We start from the raw sequence: 18,758 nt of genomic DNA on the forward strand, positions 1-18,758 counted from the left end.
ATTTATTAATAAAAACAACTTTTATCTACAAAGTACTATCGTGGGGATCAGTTCTTATTACTATCTGGTTACCATATAGTGAAAGTCATTGTGTTTAATAGTACTTTACCCATAAGGTGACGGGTTAATTACTCTGGGCATCTTGATGTGAATACAAAATGTATGCAGCAAAAACAATTCTCAAAAGACAATGTCATTTTCTTCTTAATCTCATCGCACTTGGAATTTTTTCCCCATTTTTTAGTACAGTATGTGGTAAAATGAATGGAGTCATTCAAAAGTACAACTTGTCCAGCAAAATGATGTCTATGTGGACAGAAAAATAAAAGAGTTATGGCTCTGGTAAGAAGGTGAGGCAAAACAAAAATACAAAAACGGAAATTGACCCCATTGGGAATGGGTTAAAGCCCCTTTGCAAACTGTGGTACTACATTATTAGAAGGTCCCTAACGTACTGTAAGTAGCCAGATGACTCCAGCTGCAAGCCGGAGTAATGCATGCGTACAGAGTGGAAATCAAGGAGGAAACATAGATTCTTTGTGGTGCCCCTGCAGCAGTGAATGGATTTCTTGGGAATTTTATTGGCCTAAGGCTTCTCTGCTCTGTGCTTTGATTCTCTATTGGAGAGAAATACAACAAATATTAGGGAATTGTTAATAATAATATCAATTTCCTAATACAGTAGCCAAAGTAAATTCAAAACTTGAAATCTATGGCATAACAATCTAATCCAATGTAACGCATAAGGGGGTGGATGAGACAGATGAGTTTTTAAAGGACAATATATTGGAATATTTTGCCCATTTTCATACAACTTATCAACTATATAGCTTACAATGTTAGTATATCAATCGGATATAGCAGAAGGCCAAGCCTAGATGAGAAGGGAATATTAAAAAAGAAAACAAAGCTTGAATATGTAGAATGTGGGCGTAAATTGACACAAGCGTCTCCTAAGCTCTTGTAGTTGACTTAAAGCTTTACCAGAACTTGCAAAACTGTACTTAGAAAGAAAATCTATTACATTAAGACTTTTACTAGTTAATTTTCAGGGAATTTTATATCATTGCTATTATTCTTTCCGTGAATGGTTTCCATATTTAAACCACCAAATCAAAATCAAATAGGTTCCCTAGCCTCAATAAAGCTTTTACAAACAGTTGACACTAGTATATAAAAAAGCCAAGATGAATATTTTTAATCTTATCAATCCAGTCAGCAGACACATTGCTGTTTCCTAAATTGTCACTGTTTATCTGGCTCAAAATATTTGTGTCCTCTGGACATTTGACCACTACAGTATCCTCAATGGTGTCGAAACATCATCATTTCAATGGTTTGCTGCAACGGTCAGTTGACCACATGTCAAGGAAGCATGAACACTGGACTGCTAAGGTATTATAACTTTTCTTTCTTTAGATCATTGTGAGCAGATTGAACTTTATTTAATGGAAGTGGAAAACCCCTTTCATAAATAAGCAGTATGTACACATTGCAGTATCTCACACATTTTTTTATATGGCAAATTTCACAAAGTTAAATAGCACACAATCTAGATCCTCATATTGGAGACCACTGCCTGACATGCAGTCGTTTCTGTGATTTAAGGGGATAAGTGTAAGCACATTGTGAGCAGTGCTTTTTGCTTTAGTTTGTGAACACGTAATCTAGATTAATCTTAATCTGTTGAATTTTTTTCAGTTTACTGCAAATCTGCAGTAGCGTGACCAAAGTGTGGCTTATGTCAGATCTGAATGCGCTAAATGTCCTGTAACCTGCATAATGTCGTGATATTGTTTCACTTAGTTAGCTTTAAAAATGAAGAGAACGTATTTGGATTACACCCGTATTAGGTTTGAGATGATTACGTTTAAATGCAAAATGAAAAAAGGAAGAATTGCCATAAAATTGGCATAAGAGTGGGTAGTCAAGATTGTGATGTAGTCTCCTATTTCTAACACACAGATAAAGAAGTTCCAAATTATTAAATTAGCACTATCCTGACCAAAGTATTCTTGGGCCTAAAACCTGGACTCAACATGGGAGATGACTACTGTTTTTAAAAATAAATACTTTATTGATACAGATAGATATGTTTTGCAACATAATAATTTGTCTCCAGGCTAGCCCAAAGTGTCTCTGGGCATAAAAAACTGCATCATGCTGTGCATTGATTTTTCAATAGGTTGATTTGACTTTGGGTTACTGATATCACACCGGTAACAGAGCAGAGAGGAATTTCTCACATCAAATTCAATTTAAGGAGTTGTTCAGTGCCAACAAGTTATCACCTATCCACAGGATACGTAATAACTTATTGATTGTTGGGGGTCCAACTGCTAGGACCTACATCGAAGAACGGGGCACTTTTATCCATGTTAGAATGGAGTGGAAGTGCACCTGTTCTACCACTGCTCCATTCAATCTATAGAGGACTGCCGGAAAAAAGGAGTGCTGAGCACAGCAGCCCCATAGGAAATGAATGGCGCAAGGGTTGAGCATGTGCACTGCCTCCATTCTAAAAGAGGTAAAAGTTCTGCTGATGGGTGCGGATGCTAGCAACCGGTCCAACACGCACCATTAAGCCGTTACCTATCCTGTTGATAGGTAATAACTTGCCTGAAACAAACAATCCCTTTAAGTCTAGGTTTGCTCAAAAATATACTTAGGGTAAGACGTGACTTTAAGACGGAAAGGAAGCCACTTAGTATTGATTTAAAGAAGCAATAGGTGAATTGAATGAGTTTGAGCTACTGATGTCACATTACCAACACACAGATATCACCCGCATCCATCATTCAACCTCAGGCAATTTATGGGCATAAAAATGGCATCAAAGTTGGTAGACATTTACTGCTTACTAATTAGAATAAGTTTTAAATAGTTAAGGCTCTGTTCATATTTGTGTCAGGAGGCTCCATTGCAAATTCCAGACTAATGTGATGGCTGAAATAATGTTACATACAACTGTATTTTTCTCATAAAAATGTTGGAAACTTCAATAAGGACCCCATTAGCATTCAGTTGAGTAATGTGGGCACTAGTGGTAACAAAAATATGACAAATCTGCAAGAGAATCTGCTTTAGCTATGAACAAACGCCGAGAAGTGAGTGCAGGACGGAGCTTTTAATGACTATAGGCCACTGGTCTCTCAAGATAAAAAAAAGTGTTAGTGTTTGTGGTGAAGAATCGTGTTGAAAAGCAAGAATTAATGCGGCGCGCCCCCACACCGCCGCAGGGCCGAGGGGTACCCGGAGCCGGGCCTCTAGTTCTCAGTCTCGGGGTTGTCACGGTGGCTAGACCCGGTCCGTGGCCCTGTCCGTCAGTGGGGGACGTCCGGTGTAATAGGTGGTAGTAATAGTAGCGATGGAGCGGTGCAGTTGTGGGGTGTAAGTCGCGGTAAATAACGAGGACACCAGGTTGCAGTCTCTTTACCTCTTTACTGGAGATCTCTGAGTCCTCAGTCCAGAACACGGTTCACCAGGCTACGCAAGTCCGGCCGGTCCAATGGCACCTCCAGAGTTCTCCTCTCAGGTGGAAATCTGTGCCTTCCTTCTAGCGCTATGTGTTGTAGTCCTTCCCTGCTGTGCTTACGGAAAGTAACCCCACAACGGTTGTGTCTGTTTCTTAAGTTCCCTCACAACTCGATTTGATGTTCCTCTGTAATCCACCCCTTCCCTGTATTCAGGTTGGAATGGCACCCGTTTGTCAGGTAGGCCTGGAGTTCTTCCGGGACCCTAGAGTCGCCCCTCTCCCGCAATTGCCCCCCAAGACTTCATAGGTGATATGTGGTAGACAGCCCGCCTGAGACTGACTGTCCTGCCGCTGTTTGGAGTATGGCTTGAAGCTGTATTCTAATCCACTCCCTCGGCGTTCCGGCCACCGGTATTGCGCCTCAGCAGGGTGCTGCCTCTTTCAACAAAACCCCTGCTGGTATTCTCCTTCTGCTTGATCTCGTTTCTCACTCAGCACAATCTGTCTCGCTTCTAGTCCTTTCCTTGAGTCCCGCCGCTTCCAGGAGCCTGCGCGGACCCGTTACGTTCTTTCAATGCCAAGCCTCTGCCAGGATCCCACCCCTGGCAGAGACCCTACAGTCTCTCCCTTCACAACACCCCCTGCCACAGGGTGTTGCTCCGTTCAATCCCGTCAGCGTTCTTTTCTAACTTCCTGCCTGACCCCCAGTTTACCCACTATGGTGGGGAGTGGCCTAATGAATAGCACCCTTAGCTCCCCCCGGAGGCCCAGCTGTGAAACATATTGGTGTCTGTGATACCTGATTGGAGGAACTCCTTCGGTGCCATCGAACGTACCATGGCTCCCCTTAGCGGCGAAGCCACAGTACTGCAACGACCAGAACTCTGGGGCGCTGCACTCCCCCCTGGTTAAACACAGTACTCCGGGACTGGGAAGAAAAACAACAATACAGATTAGCAAACAGACATACAATTTTGTTGAGTGCAAAACAATAAGTATACTTGAACAGGCTTCCCTTTATGGGAGGTGAGGACACTTTTAACGTTACAAACATGGTCAACATCATAAATTACAGGCTATGCATAACTCCTGTTACCCAACCGGGTATTCTACTTAGTGCAAATTCTGGAACAATAAATTAACATTGCCTTTAAGAAACATACACTCTTAGTTTACCAAAGGCCTTCCTATAATCACATTACAGGGTAAGGTAACTTCACATTCTCCTACTTTGAACCTGCAGGACCGCCTGTCCCTATGGCACCAGACCTACTGCCTCTCCTTTCTTTTACAGGACCGCCCTGTTCATCCAGGGCCTACTGCCTTTCTCTACTATACATGGTATAGACATAACATTCCTTTCGTTTAAAGAACTCTGAGCCAGCTCTACTCGGCTCCTTTAAGGACTCACTCTCTAACCCCTTCGGGTTCACTCTCTGTCCTTAGTAACAAAGTAACTTTCAATGGGGACGCGGGGTTTACCTTCTATCCTCACCTTCATTATTACTTCGCTTACTTTCAGCTATGCAGATCTCTATCTCTACCCCTACGGGCTCTCTGCATCTTTTCTTTCTGCAAAACATTATTTAGATTTCACATTTCAACAAATTCAACACATATAACTTAGCATGTAAAACAGTTACATTTCTTTTCAAGGCATCATTATGGCATTACTGTTCTGCAACAGTATCTCTCTTAAGTTCAGTTTCTCACATCCTCTTTAAGAGGAGACCAAGTCTTTCTAAGGTAGCTCGTCTTCTCAGCCTACCGGCCCATGCAAAGGTTCCGGCATGGTATCTTCGCAAAGTGTCTTTAACTAGAACCGGTAGGAAAGATATCTTCACAAAGTGTCTTTGGCTCAAACAAATAGGGCAAATATCTTCGCAAAGTGTCTTTGGCTAAAACCAGTAGGGAGCACCTTTAAGAAGGTGCAAACTATTTACAAGGGAAGTTCGAATCATGCACAGTCCACGATTTCTGCAGTTTGTATAACTTTTGTGCAACAACTTCAGAAAAGGAAAACAAACAAAGAGGATCCCGGGTCAACAGAGGGATCCATTAACCCTGGGCGGGTTTAGCAGCAACTTAAAGGAATAAAAGACAAACAGTAACTATTTACATTTTCAGGTTTCCGAGGTTTACTCTTTTTCAGGCGGCTCGGGTTCCTGAACCCCGGCCACTGTAGCACGGACACCAGCGGCAAGCTCCGCAGGGACCACCTGGTCGCCTGCTGTCTGAATTTGAAGCCTAACTCTGTCGGCAAGTTCAGGAGCTGCTACAAAGCGTACAGTAGAAACAGTAACAAGGTCTGGCAACCCTGGATTGACCACAGTTGGGGCCACAGGTGCCATTCTCTCAGACTCGTATCGCTGAACTTTCCGGGCACGCCATCCTTGTGTGTTCCAGTGACGGGTATACGTCACCTGATCCCCCTCCCGGAGTGGTTCACCTTCTCGATCACAGCAGGGAGTCTCCACATCATAGCCGGCAATGAAGATGCCAGTAGGTAGACCCGACTCCCAAATGGAACCCCACCCCTTCTTTGGGTGGAATGCCGCCACCGTCCCTCGCCTGACAGCATCCGTCCCATCATAGATCATTTTTTTGCTCTGCAGTTCCCGTCTTTCAACTTCGGTGCGCTGCCCCCAATGCTGGAGCACGCATTGTTTGTATTGGTCCCAGGTAAGTATCGCAATAGTGAGACCTTCCATTGGAATCCCATCCTGCTCGACCCAGGGAACATCCCATCGGAACATCACCCCTCCTGGGTCCATTTCTATGGGCTCTCCCCACCTGGTTGGCAATGGTGGTAACAACTTCCCTAACGCGCCGGGGGTGAGAACCGCCCGGTCGATTGTAAACGCGGGGTTACTGTTGTGGGGAGGATCGGTCGGGAGAGCAGAACCGTCCAGGGGAGTAGGGGCGCCGCCCATACCTGCGCCTGATGTGGTTCCACCGGCGTTGCTCTGGTCCGTTAACGAGGACACTGGAGTCTGCTGCAGCCCGGACCGGGGCTCCTCCAATGGGATGCTCGGACTCGGCTCCGCCGGCTGTGGTTCCTCCTCCTCTAACTCCGAGGTCGGGATTGGTGGACGTAACTCCGCTGTCGGATCCGCAGGCCTCCGGTCCACCTCCGGTGAAGAAAGGCAGGCCTGAACCGCTTCTTCCTCGCTCAGGCACTCGCCGTTCATCATTGCTGCCTGATAATCGGTGGCAGTGCATGCACCTAACTCCGCCATTTCTCCGAGGTTGGGCTTCCCCGTCACCCGCTTCCCGCCGTTGCATATCAAGGGGTGTTTCTCTTCTGCTTTGGGGCAGGTCATTCCTCTGCAGCCAGAAGTGCAGGGGGCGGTAGCCATTTCTCGCGCCACACTGGGAGTCTCCGCCCATAACACGCCCTCCTTCCCCTTGGGTGTAGCAATGGCGGCGCCTTTTGGCGGGAACTTTTGGCGGCTAATGGCGCAGCACAGTCTTACAATAAAGTACAGTCCAAGCACAGTAAATCACAGTCTCTAGGCACACATGACCTGATTCTTCAGGCTTAAGTAGATCCTGTTCGTGACGCCAAGTCTGCGGCGCGCCCCCACACCGCCGCAGGGCCGAGGGGTACCCGGAGCCGGGCCTCTAGTTCTCAGTCTCGGGGTTGTCACGGTGGCTAGACCCGGTCCGTGGCCCTGTCCGTCAGTGGGGGACGTCCGGTGTAATAGGTGGTAGTAATAGTAGCGATGGAGCGGTGCAGTTGTGGGGTGTAAGTCGCGGTAAATAACGAGGACACCAGGTTGCAGTCTCTTTACCTCTTTACTGGAGATCTCTGAGTCCTCAGTCCAGAACACGGTTCACCAGGCTACGCAAGTCCGGCCGGTCCAATGGCACCTCCAGAGTTCTCCTCTCAGGTGGAAATCTGTGCCTTCCTTCTAGCGCTATGTGTTGTAGTCCTTCCCTGCTGTGCTTACGGAAAGTAACCCCACAACGGTTGTGTCTGTTTCTTAAGTTCCCTCACAACTCGATTTGATGTTCCTCTGTAATCCACCCCTTCCCTGTATTCAGGTTGGAATGGCACCCGTTTGTCAGGTAGGCCTGGAGTTCTTCCGGGACCCTAGAGTCGCCCCTCTCCCGCAATTGCCCCCCAAGACTTCATAGGTGATATGTGGTAGACAGCCCGCCTGAGACTGACTGTCCTGCCGCTGTTTGGAGTATGGCTTGAAGCTGTATTCTAATCCACTCCCTCGGCGTTCCGGCCACCGGTATTGCGCCTCAGCAGGGTGCTGCCTCTTTCAACAAAACCCCTGCTGGTATTCTCCTTCTGCTTGATCTCGTTTCTCACTCAGCACAATCTGTCTCGCTTCTAGTCCTTTCCTTGAGTCCCGCCGCTTCCAGGAGCCTGCGCGGACCCGTTACGTTCTTTCAATGCCAAGCCTCTGCCAGGATCCCACCCCTGGCAGAGACCCTACAGTCTCTCCCTTCACAACACCCCCTGCCACAGGGTGTTGCTCCGTTCAATCCCGTCAGCGTTCTTTTCTAACTTCCTGCCTGACCCCCAGTTTACCCACTATGGTGGGGAGTGACCTAATGAATAGCACCCTTAGCTCCCCCCGGAGGCCCAGCTGTGAAACATATTGGTGTCTGTGATACCTGATTGGAGGAACTCCTTCGGTGCCATCGAACGTACCATGGCTCCCCTTAGCGGCGAAGCCACAGTACTGCAACGACCAGAACTCTGGGGCGCTGCATTAATATAGGTGCAATGCTATAAGAAAAAGCAGCCATATATAATACCTCACAGATCTACCCCAGAGATCAGAGACCCCACATAAATACATCAGAGATTGTACGGTATAATCAGTTGTTTGTTACTCTTGCTTTTTGATGATATTTGTGAATTCAATACATTTTTGAAGTTTTCACAGTCCACACATACAGAAAACATATCAAGGATGAATTTCTATCTGTTTTTTCTCAGCACACTATGTTATTTAGGCAACAACGACAGGAGTGGACAATTAGGACACTGTCGAAAAAAGTAAAATTGACCTTCTTGTCCATAGTGACCAATCACGGCATAGCTTACATTTCTTATAGTGCCTGAGAACAATGAAAACTGGGCTGTGATTGGCTTCTATTAGCAACAAAGGCAGTTTTTCTTTTAGAAACTTTGATAATGGTTCAAAGGCCTCAGGCATAATAGGGCTGCTAAAAAATTATGAGGACATATTTTGTTTTTGTATACTTTTTTGATTTTTCGTTATTTTTGTGAGACTGTAAAAGGGGTTTTGGAGACTACCATCTTTATTCTGGGTTATTGGGGTCCAACTGGCATCCCACCGGTCTGCTGAGTTAAAGGTTTTTGATGCTTGCCGTTAATTACTAGGTATAGCGCCACACATTTTTTTGTAGTTGCCTCGTAATACAAATCAGTGGCTTTCAGTTTATCCTTAGGTTTTCAATACCTTTTCACCTTTTGTCCTGCAGTTTTTTTTCTATCACCTTACATTTGTGGAACTTCTCTGATTTGTTTTATCTTATGATGACTTATGTTGCGTCCATTGATATCAATCACCTCTCACTCCATTATGTAATTTTTCATTTAGTTCCATCATGCTTATTTAAGAATTTCATTATCATGAAACTTATTGTACTTTAGTTTTGGAGGACTAAAGAGAATCGAAAGAAATAGGGTTCTGTAGCCAAGATGGATCGAAGACAGACTCAGGCTCTTTATTTGTACCTAAGATATTCAGTTCACTGACATTTTACATTTAATTTTAAATGTAATTTGGTTAACTTTATATTTTTTCAAAGTTTTACATCTCAGATATACTGAGCTACACAAAAAGTGTAAGATAAGTTTTGGGTGCAGAAGATGATGAAGTGAGTAAAGAATGTGCATATACTGTAAGTCAGAGGTTCCCAGAAAAGCTGTAGGATGTTAGTTTTTTGGTAGTGTATGTACAGTGGAACATCTAAAAAAGCACTATCTTTTAAGAAGATTAATCCTCTGGCCAGATAACGTATCCTGTGACAGATTTTCAGTTCCACCATAAATTATGCATCATGACCATCGTTTTAGAGAAGATAGCCCTCTAAAAAACACATTTCAATGCAATCTTGGGTAGTCCTCCAAAATAAATTTTATTGTAAAATTATATTATATTTTAAAGTACAACACCCTGTAGTAGTTACTTATACAAGAGACAAAGTCAATGCATAAACTGCAATTGCTGTACACTTGGAATATAAATTGTTAAATAACTGCAAAAAAATTGGAAATTACTCCAAAAAATTACTCCTAGCAGGCAAATTGCTGGGATAATCTGCTCTGATTTTTTATGGATTTGTACATACAGTAATGTAAAAAAAATTTTAAACAAAATTATTGACAGAAAACACTTCAAACTTTGAAAAACCATATGAGCTTTGATTCTGATTGTAATAATGGTACCTCAAAGTGGTTGAAGGGTCTGATTTCCCTTGTTTTTTGGCTTCTGTTAACAACTAAAACCACAATGCTCTGCCACCAACAAACGCCAGACCTCATTAACTTTCCACACTGTTAAATTTGACTGGATTCAAATTTAACCATTCAAAACAAACTTATTCTAATCAACAGTGGCCGTATGCCCGTTTTGATTACAATATTCTTGCCCAAAATTACTTTGGGCCAACCTAGTGTTCAATAATTTTATACTTTAGGCCAACCTAGAGTTAAATAATTTTATACTTTGGGGCCAACCTAGTGTTCAATAATTTGATACTTTGGGCAAGCCTAGTGTTCAATAATTTTATACTTTGGGCCAACCTAGAGTTCAATAATTTTATACTTTGGGTCAGCCTAGTGTTCAATAATTTTATACTTTGGGCCAACCTAGAGTTCAATAATTTTATACTTTGGGCCAGCCTAGTATTAAATAATTTTATACTTTGGGCCAGCCTAAAGTTCAATAATTTTAATGATTTTTATCTATCTGTTAGCGCTGTAATATTAATGGCTCATAGTAATTTCAAAAACTGTTGCTTATTAAAATCAGTAAAAAGTGACTATCTACCCACATGATGCCAATTTTTACGTCTAGTCCCACTATGGGCCATGGCATTTTATTTCTATGTTGCTGTCAACTGTTTATAGGGAACTGCATGCCAATGTAATGTATAATTATGATAAATTTTACACATTAATGAACTAGTAAAAACCAAAATACATTTCCTGAGAAGAAACTGTTGAATAAAAAAAAATACAACTTAAGCCCTGCAAAAGAAACTGGACAAATATAAAAAAACAACTTCAGCAACGTCTTTAAATCTGACATTGTTGTTCAGCATCTCTAGAGAGCAGTATTAATATGCTAATTAGCTCTGTGCTAACAGGTGGTTGGAGAAGCAAGCCTATGCAGCATAATTACCTTCAGTATGAGATCCGTGTGGTGTTGGTCCAACATGTTTGCTCTCCTGGATGATGTTATGATGACTCTGCCATACCTCCCAGGTGTTTGGAGATCAGAGTAAAGACGGTGTTTTGATCGATTAACTGGGAATAGACTATCCACCAGGTTCCTCTCTATTTTGGCTAGGCTGTGTTTAGGGGCCAACAAATATTCAATGTTCTCTTCAACCTTATACCTGCTAAAACTAGCACCCAGCAAGATTGAGATCAGTACTGGGGCTGATACAAAAAACACTGGATGGCTAGCAATGAAAAAGCCCAATCTTGAAAAGCACGATCTCAGCCCCCTGTGCAAAGCCTTCCGCAACATCCTAGTGCAGAGGAAGCTAAGGAGGGGGAGAGTCACAGGCTGAGATCTGAGGCTCTCCCAGATCCTGGCTAGGACCATCAGGGATAACAAACATGCGGAGAGACTCCCTAGTCATAGGAAACCTCAACATAGACTTAAAAAATGCTGCTGAGAGAACAAAGCTAATAATAGGGAGATGCAACCGACAAAAACATCTCTTTATCTACCTCTATCACTAAGGCAACAGTTCTGTGCAAACTATGTGGTTTGGTTGAAATATCATTTTTTTCCTCACTTCTCAATGCCTGGCAGACCAGAGAAGCCATATATTTCTAATTCAAAGTCTGCAACCCTGTGGCTTTTAGATGGGTGTGCTAGTCTAGAAAAACTCATCAGGTATTCAGGAAACAATCTTGAAAGTTGTATTTGAACAGTCACATCCACTGCTGTATTTACTCCCAGGATGAATTGATTTTTAATTGCTCATGATGAGGAAGTGATGTCTTGAATTTTTTAGGCTTTGAAGAAAGCCAGTCTTTAGCAGCTGAACCATTTTTAGGATCAGGGTCAACGCAGATGATTTACTTGACCATTGTGAAGACAGAAGAAAAGAAGCCAGACAGCTGAATGAAACAGGATGAATGGTTGTGTCAATGAAAGTACAATCCACTTTACGTAAGTCCCATTGCTGTCTCCTTCTGTAGCAAGAGGTAGAATTTCTATGAAATGCAAACAAATGCTACAAGTCAAATTAATCCATCTGATGTCATATTGTTGATAGGATGCATTTAAAAGTTGCAGTGTTCTTCTCCTTGCAATCCTTGTCTTAAATACCGTCCACTACTTTGGTGAGGTCTCAGCCATAAACGAGAATTTGTGAATTCCATCATTAAAGAGGCTTGATCATCACATAGATACAGTTTTGTGTATTTCATTGGTCTCAGGAGATTATATAGGCTGTCAACACATGACTGGAGAAGACTGCAAAAATCCTAGCAGCCAGAAACATCTAGGCTATTCCCAAACCTCTATGTCTCTCTTGTAGGCAGCTGCAATCTCCTCTTAGAGTAGTCGTCAGGAGCTGGCATTTTCACACGTTGAAATATAACCAGTTAGCACCTGAAATGAAAAAAAATGTAATGGTGACAAACCGATAGATGTGAAATGCATAAGGCAAGACATAGCCCTGACCACCACCAACCCTTCCCCAAACACCAATGTCTCAGGTTTACTACTTAGAAAAGGAATACTCAAATGCACTCACAAACTTACAGCTTGAGGGAAGTATATGCAAAAGGATGATTGCATGATTGAATGGATGAATGAACACTCACATCAGCAAATCCAAAATAATAAGATATAAGCTCCATACATCAGGAAGCTGTCTTCTATTGCAGCATGATCTATAGCTCATCCCTATCCTCCCCCCTCTCCAGTCACTCCTCCCTGAATCAACTGCCACAGGGGCTGCCCCTCCTTTAAGAGAGAGAAATAAATACAAGAAGGAAATAAATCACCACAAAATACTTTGAGAGCTGGTACCAGTACCCTCCACCCCCACGCTGAATGCACACTTTTACTCACCTTTCCACCTTACATTGCCACCCCCATCTCAGGCTCCCCAGTGACAGCTCTTCCTCGGCTCTTGCTGATTCACGACAAAGAGAATGCCAGGATGAATTGTTTTCTACAGCCACTAATATATAGGAAATAGCAAACAAACGCAAACGAACGTGCCATGGGTGGTTAACATCACGTAAGCTCTGCCTAGCGTTAGTCTCCTAGCAGTGATGTGATAACCCTGCAGTGAGATTCCTCATTTCGAAGCAATTACTATTAAGAAGACTGGGAAGGGCTGATCCTACCCAACGTCTGTTATCTGAAATCAATTATAGGAAGGATCAGTATATCCTGCACGATGTGCCCGATGGCACGCCATCCATAGCATGACCGAAATGTTGGCAATACTGATGAATACATTGGCAACCTATGTCTTCAGCCATTGCCTCTAGTCTGTAACATGTAAATCAAAAGGGGAATGTGCTACTCTTTCTTTGTCCTCGGTCCTGCTGAGAAGCAGTGAGATTAGCAACAGGCTTTAATGCTGAATGTGAAACTGCAGTCTGCACAGAGAATGTAGGTGAAGAGCAGCATCGCTCCATGAATAGTTCTCAGCTTTTACACGAACATAGCATAATAGGAAGACAAGTACCTACCAAAATCCCATAGCCACAGGAGAGCCAGGTGCTTCATAACCTGAAGTATAGTTATGTTTTCTATTTCTTTGGAATATTTGCAAATTATCTTATTTGACTTAATGCCTCCTGGATGTTTAAAAGCGTGAACTTCTTCCTATTGGTAATTATAACAATCGTCTGTTTAACTCTGAAGCATCAACATGCTCAAAGAGGCATGGTATAGAATCGCTGATGCATGTGCAAAAACAGGTCATGTGGGAAATTCAAGAGGCTGATTTAATCACTACTGACTTGTACTTGTTGTGACTCCAGCAAAGGTAATATAGAGACATTTTTGGAACTTAGTGATACTATTTCACATGTTTTTATCTCCTCCATTTGGTAAAAAAATAACACTAAGTCTAGGATCACTTGACCTTCTTTTTCTCATCCAAGAATATTGGTCCGATCATGCTAATCACACTATGATCAGACTGTGATCTGATTTTCTTGGATGTAGATACACACAAAAAATTCTCCATCTTCTCCATTCTGTCAGTATGTGAAAATCAGACCTCACTCGAAAGTCATCCGAGTGCAGTACGATTTTTCCCAGGGACCCATGAACATGAATGGCAGCACTACTGAACACTGAAGGGCATGCAATGAAAGATTACATCCTGAAACCAGTGCCAGAGTCAGGATGCACTTTGTGGGCAGAGTTTGTACGGCCCCCGAAGGATGGTATAAATATCCAAACATCCCTTCGCAGAAAAAAGATTCCCCACCCTTGGTGTACAACCTTCACTTGTCCATCAGAGCTGACTTCTGATTGGACAGATTACTGAAAGAATGCAGCTAATTAGAAGCCACTAATTGACTGCAGTAATCACGTGACATAACAATTTCACATGTTCATTGCCCGAACAGCACAGTTCTGGAGGCATCATGTGATGCGGCTGCAGTGCAGTGTAGCACAATCTCCACCAGGGGGTGCTGGTGAGGGAAGAGAGACCGCACACTCACACCGCAGCAACACTGAGTAGCTGCACAGGTGTCACAGGTAACGAAAGAGTGGTTAGACAAGCTGAGTCAGAACCGGTCAGGAGCAGAAGTACCAGAAGAAATAGTAATGCACATAGATAGCGACAAGCCAGAAGTGAGAGCCAAACAGGAGTGTGATATCCAAAATGTGAGACATAAGACAAAGTCGGGGTACAAGCCAGTGAGTCAAAGCTGGTCAGGAAATGTGGTATCAGAGATGGAAAACAAGAGGCGGGGTTCAGAGATCAGGCTGAGTCATATACTGTAGGGAAACAACCAGACGAACACTAAATCAGGGATAGGGATAGGGAATGGGTCTAATACAAATACGGAAAGTCAGAGGCTGAAGGATTGCCAGGGTATACGGGTCAGCTGCTCTAGCCTGGAAGCATGAACTATCACTGATGTTGGCCAGCAGACTGCAGAAGACTTCAAAAAAAGCCCAGCCAGCTCCAAACAAGGTCGAGGGGATTAATCCCCACATGACCAGTCCAGAGAGAGAATAGCAGAAAACAAACCACGAACTGGATCATGACACATCACAATTTGTTCTATGCTACAGAGCTTTAAAGAAGGAATTATCCATTTGTGGACAACCCCTGTGAGATTGTAATACGCAGAGTTACTGCTCTGAATAGGGTGATGCTCTCCAAGAGGCTAGCCCGAGAATTTGCCCTAATGATGCTCTAATGTCTGTTCCCTACACATTTCATCTCACCTCCCAACATGAACTTTTCAAGATCAAAAATGTACAGGAAAAATACTGCTAAAATCACCACGTCCACTGCCAAATACAAAAGCCAGGCTTATGGCTAAACTAATAATTTTAGCTGCTACTTGTAACCTTACCAGCAACTAAATAGGTGTTCTCCCAGGACAGGCATCTCTTATCCTTAGGTTATAACTATATCTCTGAGCACCCATTTCATCTTCCCTTACCTTCCCCTTTCCTGTGAAAGGGAATTTGTCACCAGATTTTTGGGACTCCATCTGAGAGGTGGGCAGCAAGACATAGTTGGCTACATCTTGGTTCCCGTCTCCAATATGTGTATATGCTTAAAATGATGCACAATATACCACACTGTGACTCCATCTCTATCATTAGAGTCAATGGCCCCATCGGCACATATGTTCAAATCCCATTTTGCAGAGGCTCAGACATAAGTCCCCACAGATTCACTGAATGTAGCGGCAAATGCTATGTGAAATTTGCTATTCAGGAGCCTGAAAAAACTGGGTTAAAATCTCTGTGAAGCTTTCTGTAGCTAAAACGTCTGCCTGGCTATATAATAATGCATTCTAAATACTTTAGTATAGTTATTCAAATTTGACTTTCTGGATCCAAAAAAAGCTGGGTAGCATTCCTTGTGGTGCTGTAATACAGATTACTTAAAGGAATGTGTCATCAGAAAATGATTTGCAATTTTTGTTGACATCACAAAACATCAGATTGCACCAGACCAATGTTATTCTTCCAGGCGTGCACATGTCTGATTTTTCCCACGGACAGAGCCTGTCCAGGGAAAAAAAAAAATCGCATCATGCCTGAGTTTGATTTGATACTTGGATTGCACTTTGAAATGCAAGTTAATGAGTCTGTGGAAACCATCGAATGACCTCATTTCCAAGGACTCACAGAATGGAGAAGATGGAGATATTTTTTTCTCCATCTTCTCCTCATCTGAGAGAATCAGATCACACTCTGATCAAATTCTGATCAGAATTTGAGCAGTGTCATTTGCATAATTGATCTGATTTTATCGAATGACAAAAAATACACTAGTCTGCACCTAACCTTATGGACATTATCTGCAGTAGACTGACTCAAACCCTATATTGAAGCATGTAATCAGATTGGCCAAAGGTCATTGTGAAGGGAGGGGAGCAGGGTTGGCTCTGACATCACCCATTGAATTGATCCTGATTTATCAACAGTAGAGGTTTTATGTGTCATTGTAATTATCATTGTAATCCTGCCAGTGATAATGGGAATTCTGAAAATAAAAAGTATGAGTCTAAAATAGCCCAGTGGCCAATGTGAAAATTGCAAGACTTCTATTTTTTTTAATGCAGATTGTGATTAGTGTTGAGCATTCTGATACCACAAGTATCGGGTATCGGCCGATACTTGCGGTATCGGAATTCTGATACCGAGATCCGATACTTTTGTGGTATCAGGAATCGGTATCGGATCCATATTACTGTGTAAAATAAAGAATTAAAATAAAAAATATTGATATACTCACCTCTCCGGAGGCCCCTGGACATCACCGCTGGTAACCGGCAGCCTTCTTTGCTTAAAATGAGCGCGTTTAGGGCCTTCCATGACGTCACGGCTTCTGATTGGTCGCGTGCCGCTCATGTGACCGCCACGCGACCAATCACAAGCCATGACGTCATTCTCAGGCCCTAAACTCCTCATTCTAGGAATTTAGGACCTGAGAATGACGTCGCGGCTTGTGATTGGTCGCGTGGCAGTCACATGAGCGGCACGCGACCAATCAGAAGCCGTGACGTCATGGAAGGCCCTAAATGCGCTCATTTTAAGCAAAGAAGGCTGCTGGTTACCAGCGGTGATGTCCAGGGGCCTCCGGAGAGGTGAGTATATCAATATTTTTTATTTTAATTCTTTATTTTACACAGTAATATGGATCCCAGGGCCTGAAGGAGAGTTTCCTCTCCTTCAGACCCTGGGAACCATCAGGATACCTTCCGATACTTGGTGTCCCATTGACTTGTATTGGTATCGCGTATCGGTATTGGCGATATCCGATACTTTTCGGGTATCGGCCGATACTATCCGATACCGATACTTTCAAGTATCGGACGGTATCGCTCAACACTAATTGTGATACAAAAATCAACATTGCTATTAAAAAAAATACATTTAACACAAAAATCTAATTTAAACAGAATATCATATTTTGATAATAAAGTTCCTATTTTCCTTCATAATTAAATCTGCCCTAGTCAATCATTGCCACTCTCCAAATTGCTAGGCTGGTAAGTTGCTAGAAAATTGGGGTGACAACCCATTTAGAGATTTGCTGACTACTAAATCTATCTAGATAAAATGCCTTCATCACTTAACAATTTATGACATAGGTTAACAGATTCAGAATTTGGGAAAACTGGAAAACTTGTGCAATTTAAACTAATGCTCACAAGTGCCATGTTTGCTCCATTAAATGCAGGTTTTTGGTGCAGAAGACAAAGTAAAATAAACTAACAGACATAAAATTGTCATTTTCTAGGTATAATTCAGCAAGTTGTAGCCTTCAGGATAGACTGCAACAGAGTTGCTTTGTAGCCAGAGAAAAAGTACAATGGGTCCTTTGCCTGAAGGTTTATTCAAATAGTAAAATGTTTACAAGCACATTTACATCAAACCTTTTTTTGATCTGAAATTTTAACAGCTCCAGGTCAAGTGATGGTGATCCAGCATGCATTGTATTTACCAGTACGGCGTTGAGCACATTGTCTAAATGCAACACTATTATATTTACTATCTCCTGTAGCGTAAAATAACATCAACATAGGGTATTATTATTATTTATTATTATAGCGCCATTTATTCCATGGAGCTTTATATGTGAAAAGGGGTATACATAATAAAAACAAGTACAATAATCCTGAACAAAACGAGTCGCCGACTGGTAGAAGAGGAGAGAGGACCCTGCCAGCGAGGGCTACAGTCTACAAGGGATGAGTGAGGGTACAGTAGGTGAGGGTAGAGCTGGTCATGAAGGGGTATGGTGAAATGAGGGTTACTGCAGGTTGTAGGCTTGTCAGAAGAGGTAGGTTTTCAGGTTCCTTTTTAAGGTTTCAACTGTAGGCGAGGGGGATGCACGGGAAATATCCTGTATGCGATTGTGGGAAGAGGAGATGAGAGGGAAGAAGAGAAGGAGATTTTGTGTGGATCGGAGGTTGCCTCCTACTTAGATTTGGAAACCCCTAAATCTTGAGTCATTACTTTCTGTCTCAACATGCTTAGTCCATTTCCATTTTTCCTTCACTGCCTCTATACAATAATGTGTCTGCGACTTGTGACTCCTCCTTTATAGGTGCTTAGAGGGAATCTGACAGCAGATATTTGCTATTTTATCTGTGAGAGCCCCTAGTGATGCGTCACTTACTGAGCTGCTTCATATAGTGTTAATAAAATCACTATTTTATCAGCTAGAGGACTAATGGTCTTATACCATGTAGTCCTCCTATTCTGTGTAACCCCGCCCTTGTCACTGATTGACAACTTTCTGCCTATGCACAGTGTACATACAATACTGATAATCAGTGGTGTGGATGGGATTATACTGAGAGAACTGCGATATCTCC

At 42.8% G+C, this 18,758-nt stretch overlaps 1 protein-coding gene across 3 annotated transcripts in view; it reads right to left on the reverse strand.

The window, feature by feature from the left end:
- PTCHD1 (patched domain containing 1) overlaps positions 1-13,161 on the reverse strand; it is a 248,500-nt gene extending 235,339 nt beyond the window's left edge. The window contains exons 1-2 of one of the 3 annotated variants that reach the window (XM_077294602.1): positions 12,787-13,161; positions 10,873-12,321 (exon numbers count right to left, since the gene is read on the reverse strand). In XM_077294602.1, the coding sequence (XP_077150717.1) occupies positions 10,873-11,301 (429 nt within the window). In that variant the 5' untranslated portion in view covers positions 11,302-12,321; positions 12,787-13,161. Of the gene's footprint in view, positions 1-10,872; positions 12,322-12,474; positions 12,649-12,786 lie in introns of those variants that run through there. The other 2 variants (XM_077294600.1, XM_077294601.1) reach the window with 2 other exon arrangements.
- Positions 13,162-18,758: the final 5,597 nt, after the last annotated feature.

This window comes from Ranitomeya variabilis, chromosome 3, assembly GCF_051348905.1.
Source record: "Ranitomeya variabilis isolate aRanVar5 chromosome 3, aRanVar5.hap1, whole genome shotgun sequence".
NCBI classification, from domain to species: Eukaryota; Metazoa; Chordata; class Amphibia; order Anura; family Dendrobatidae; genus Ranitomeya; species Ranitomeya variabilis.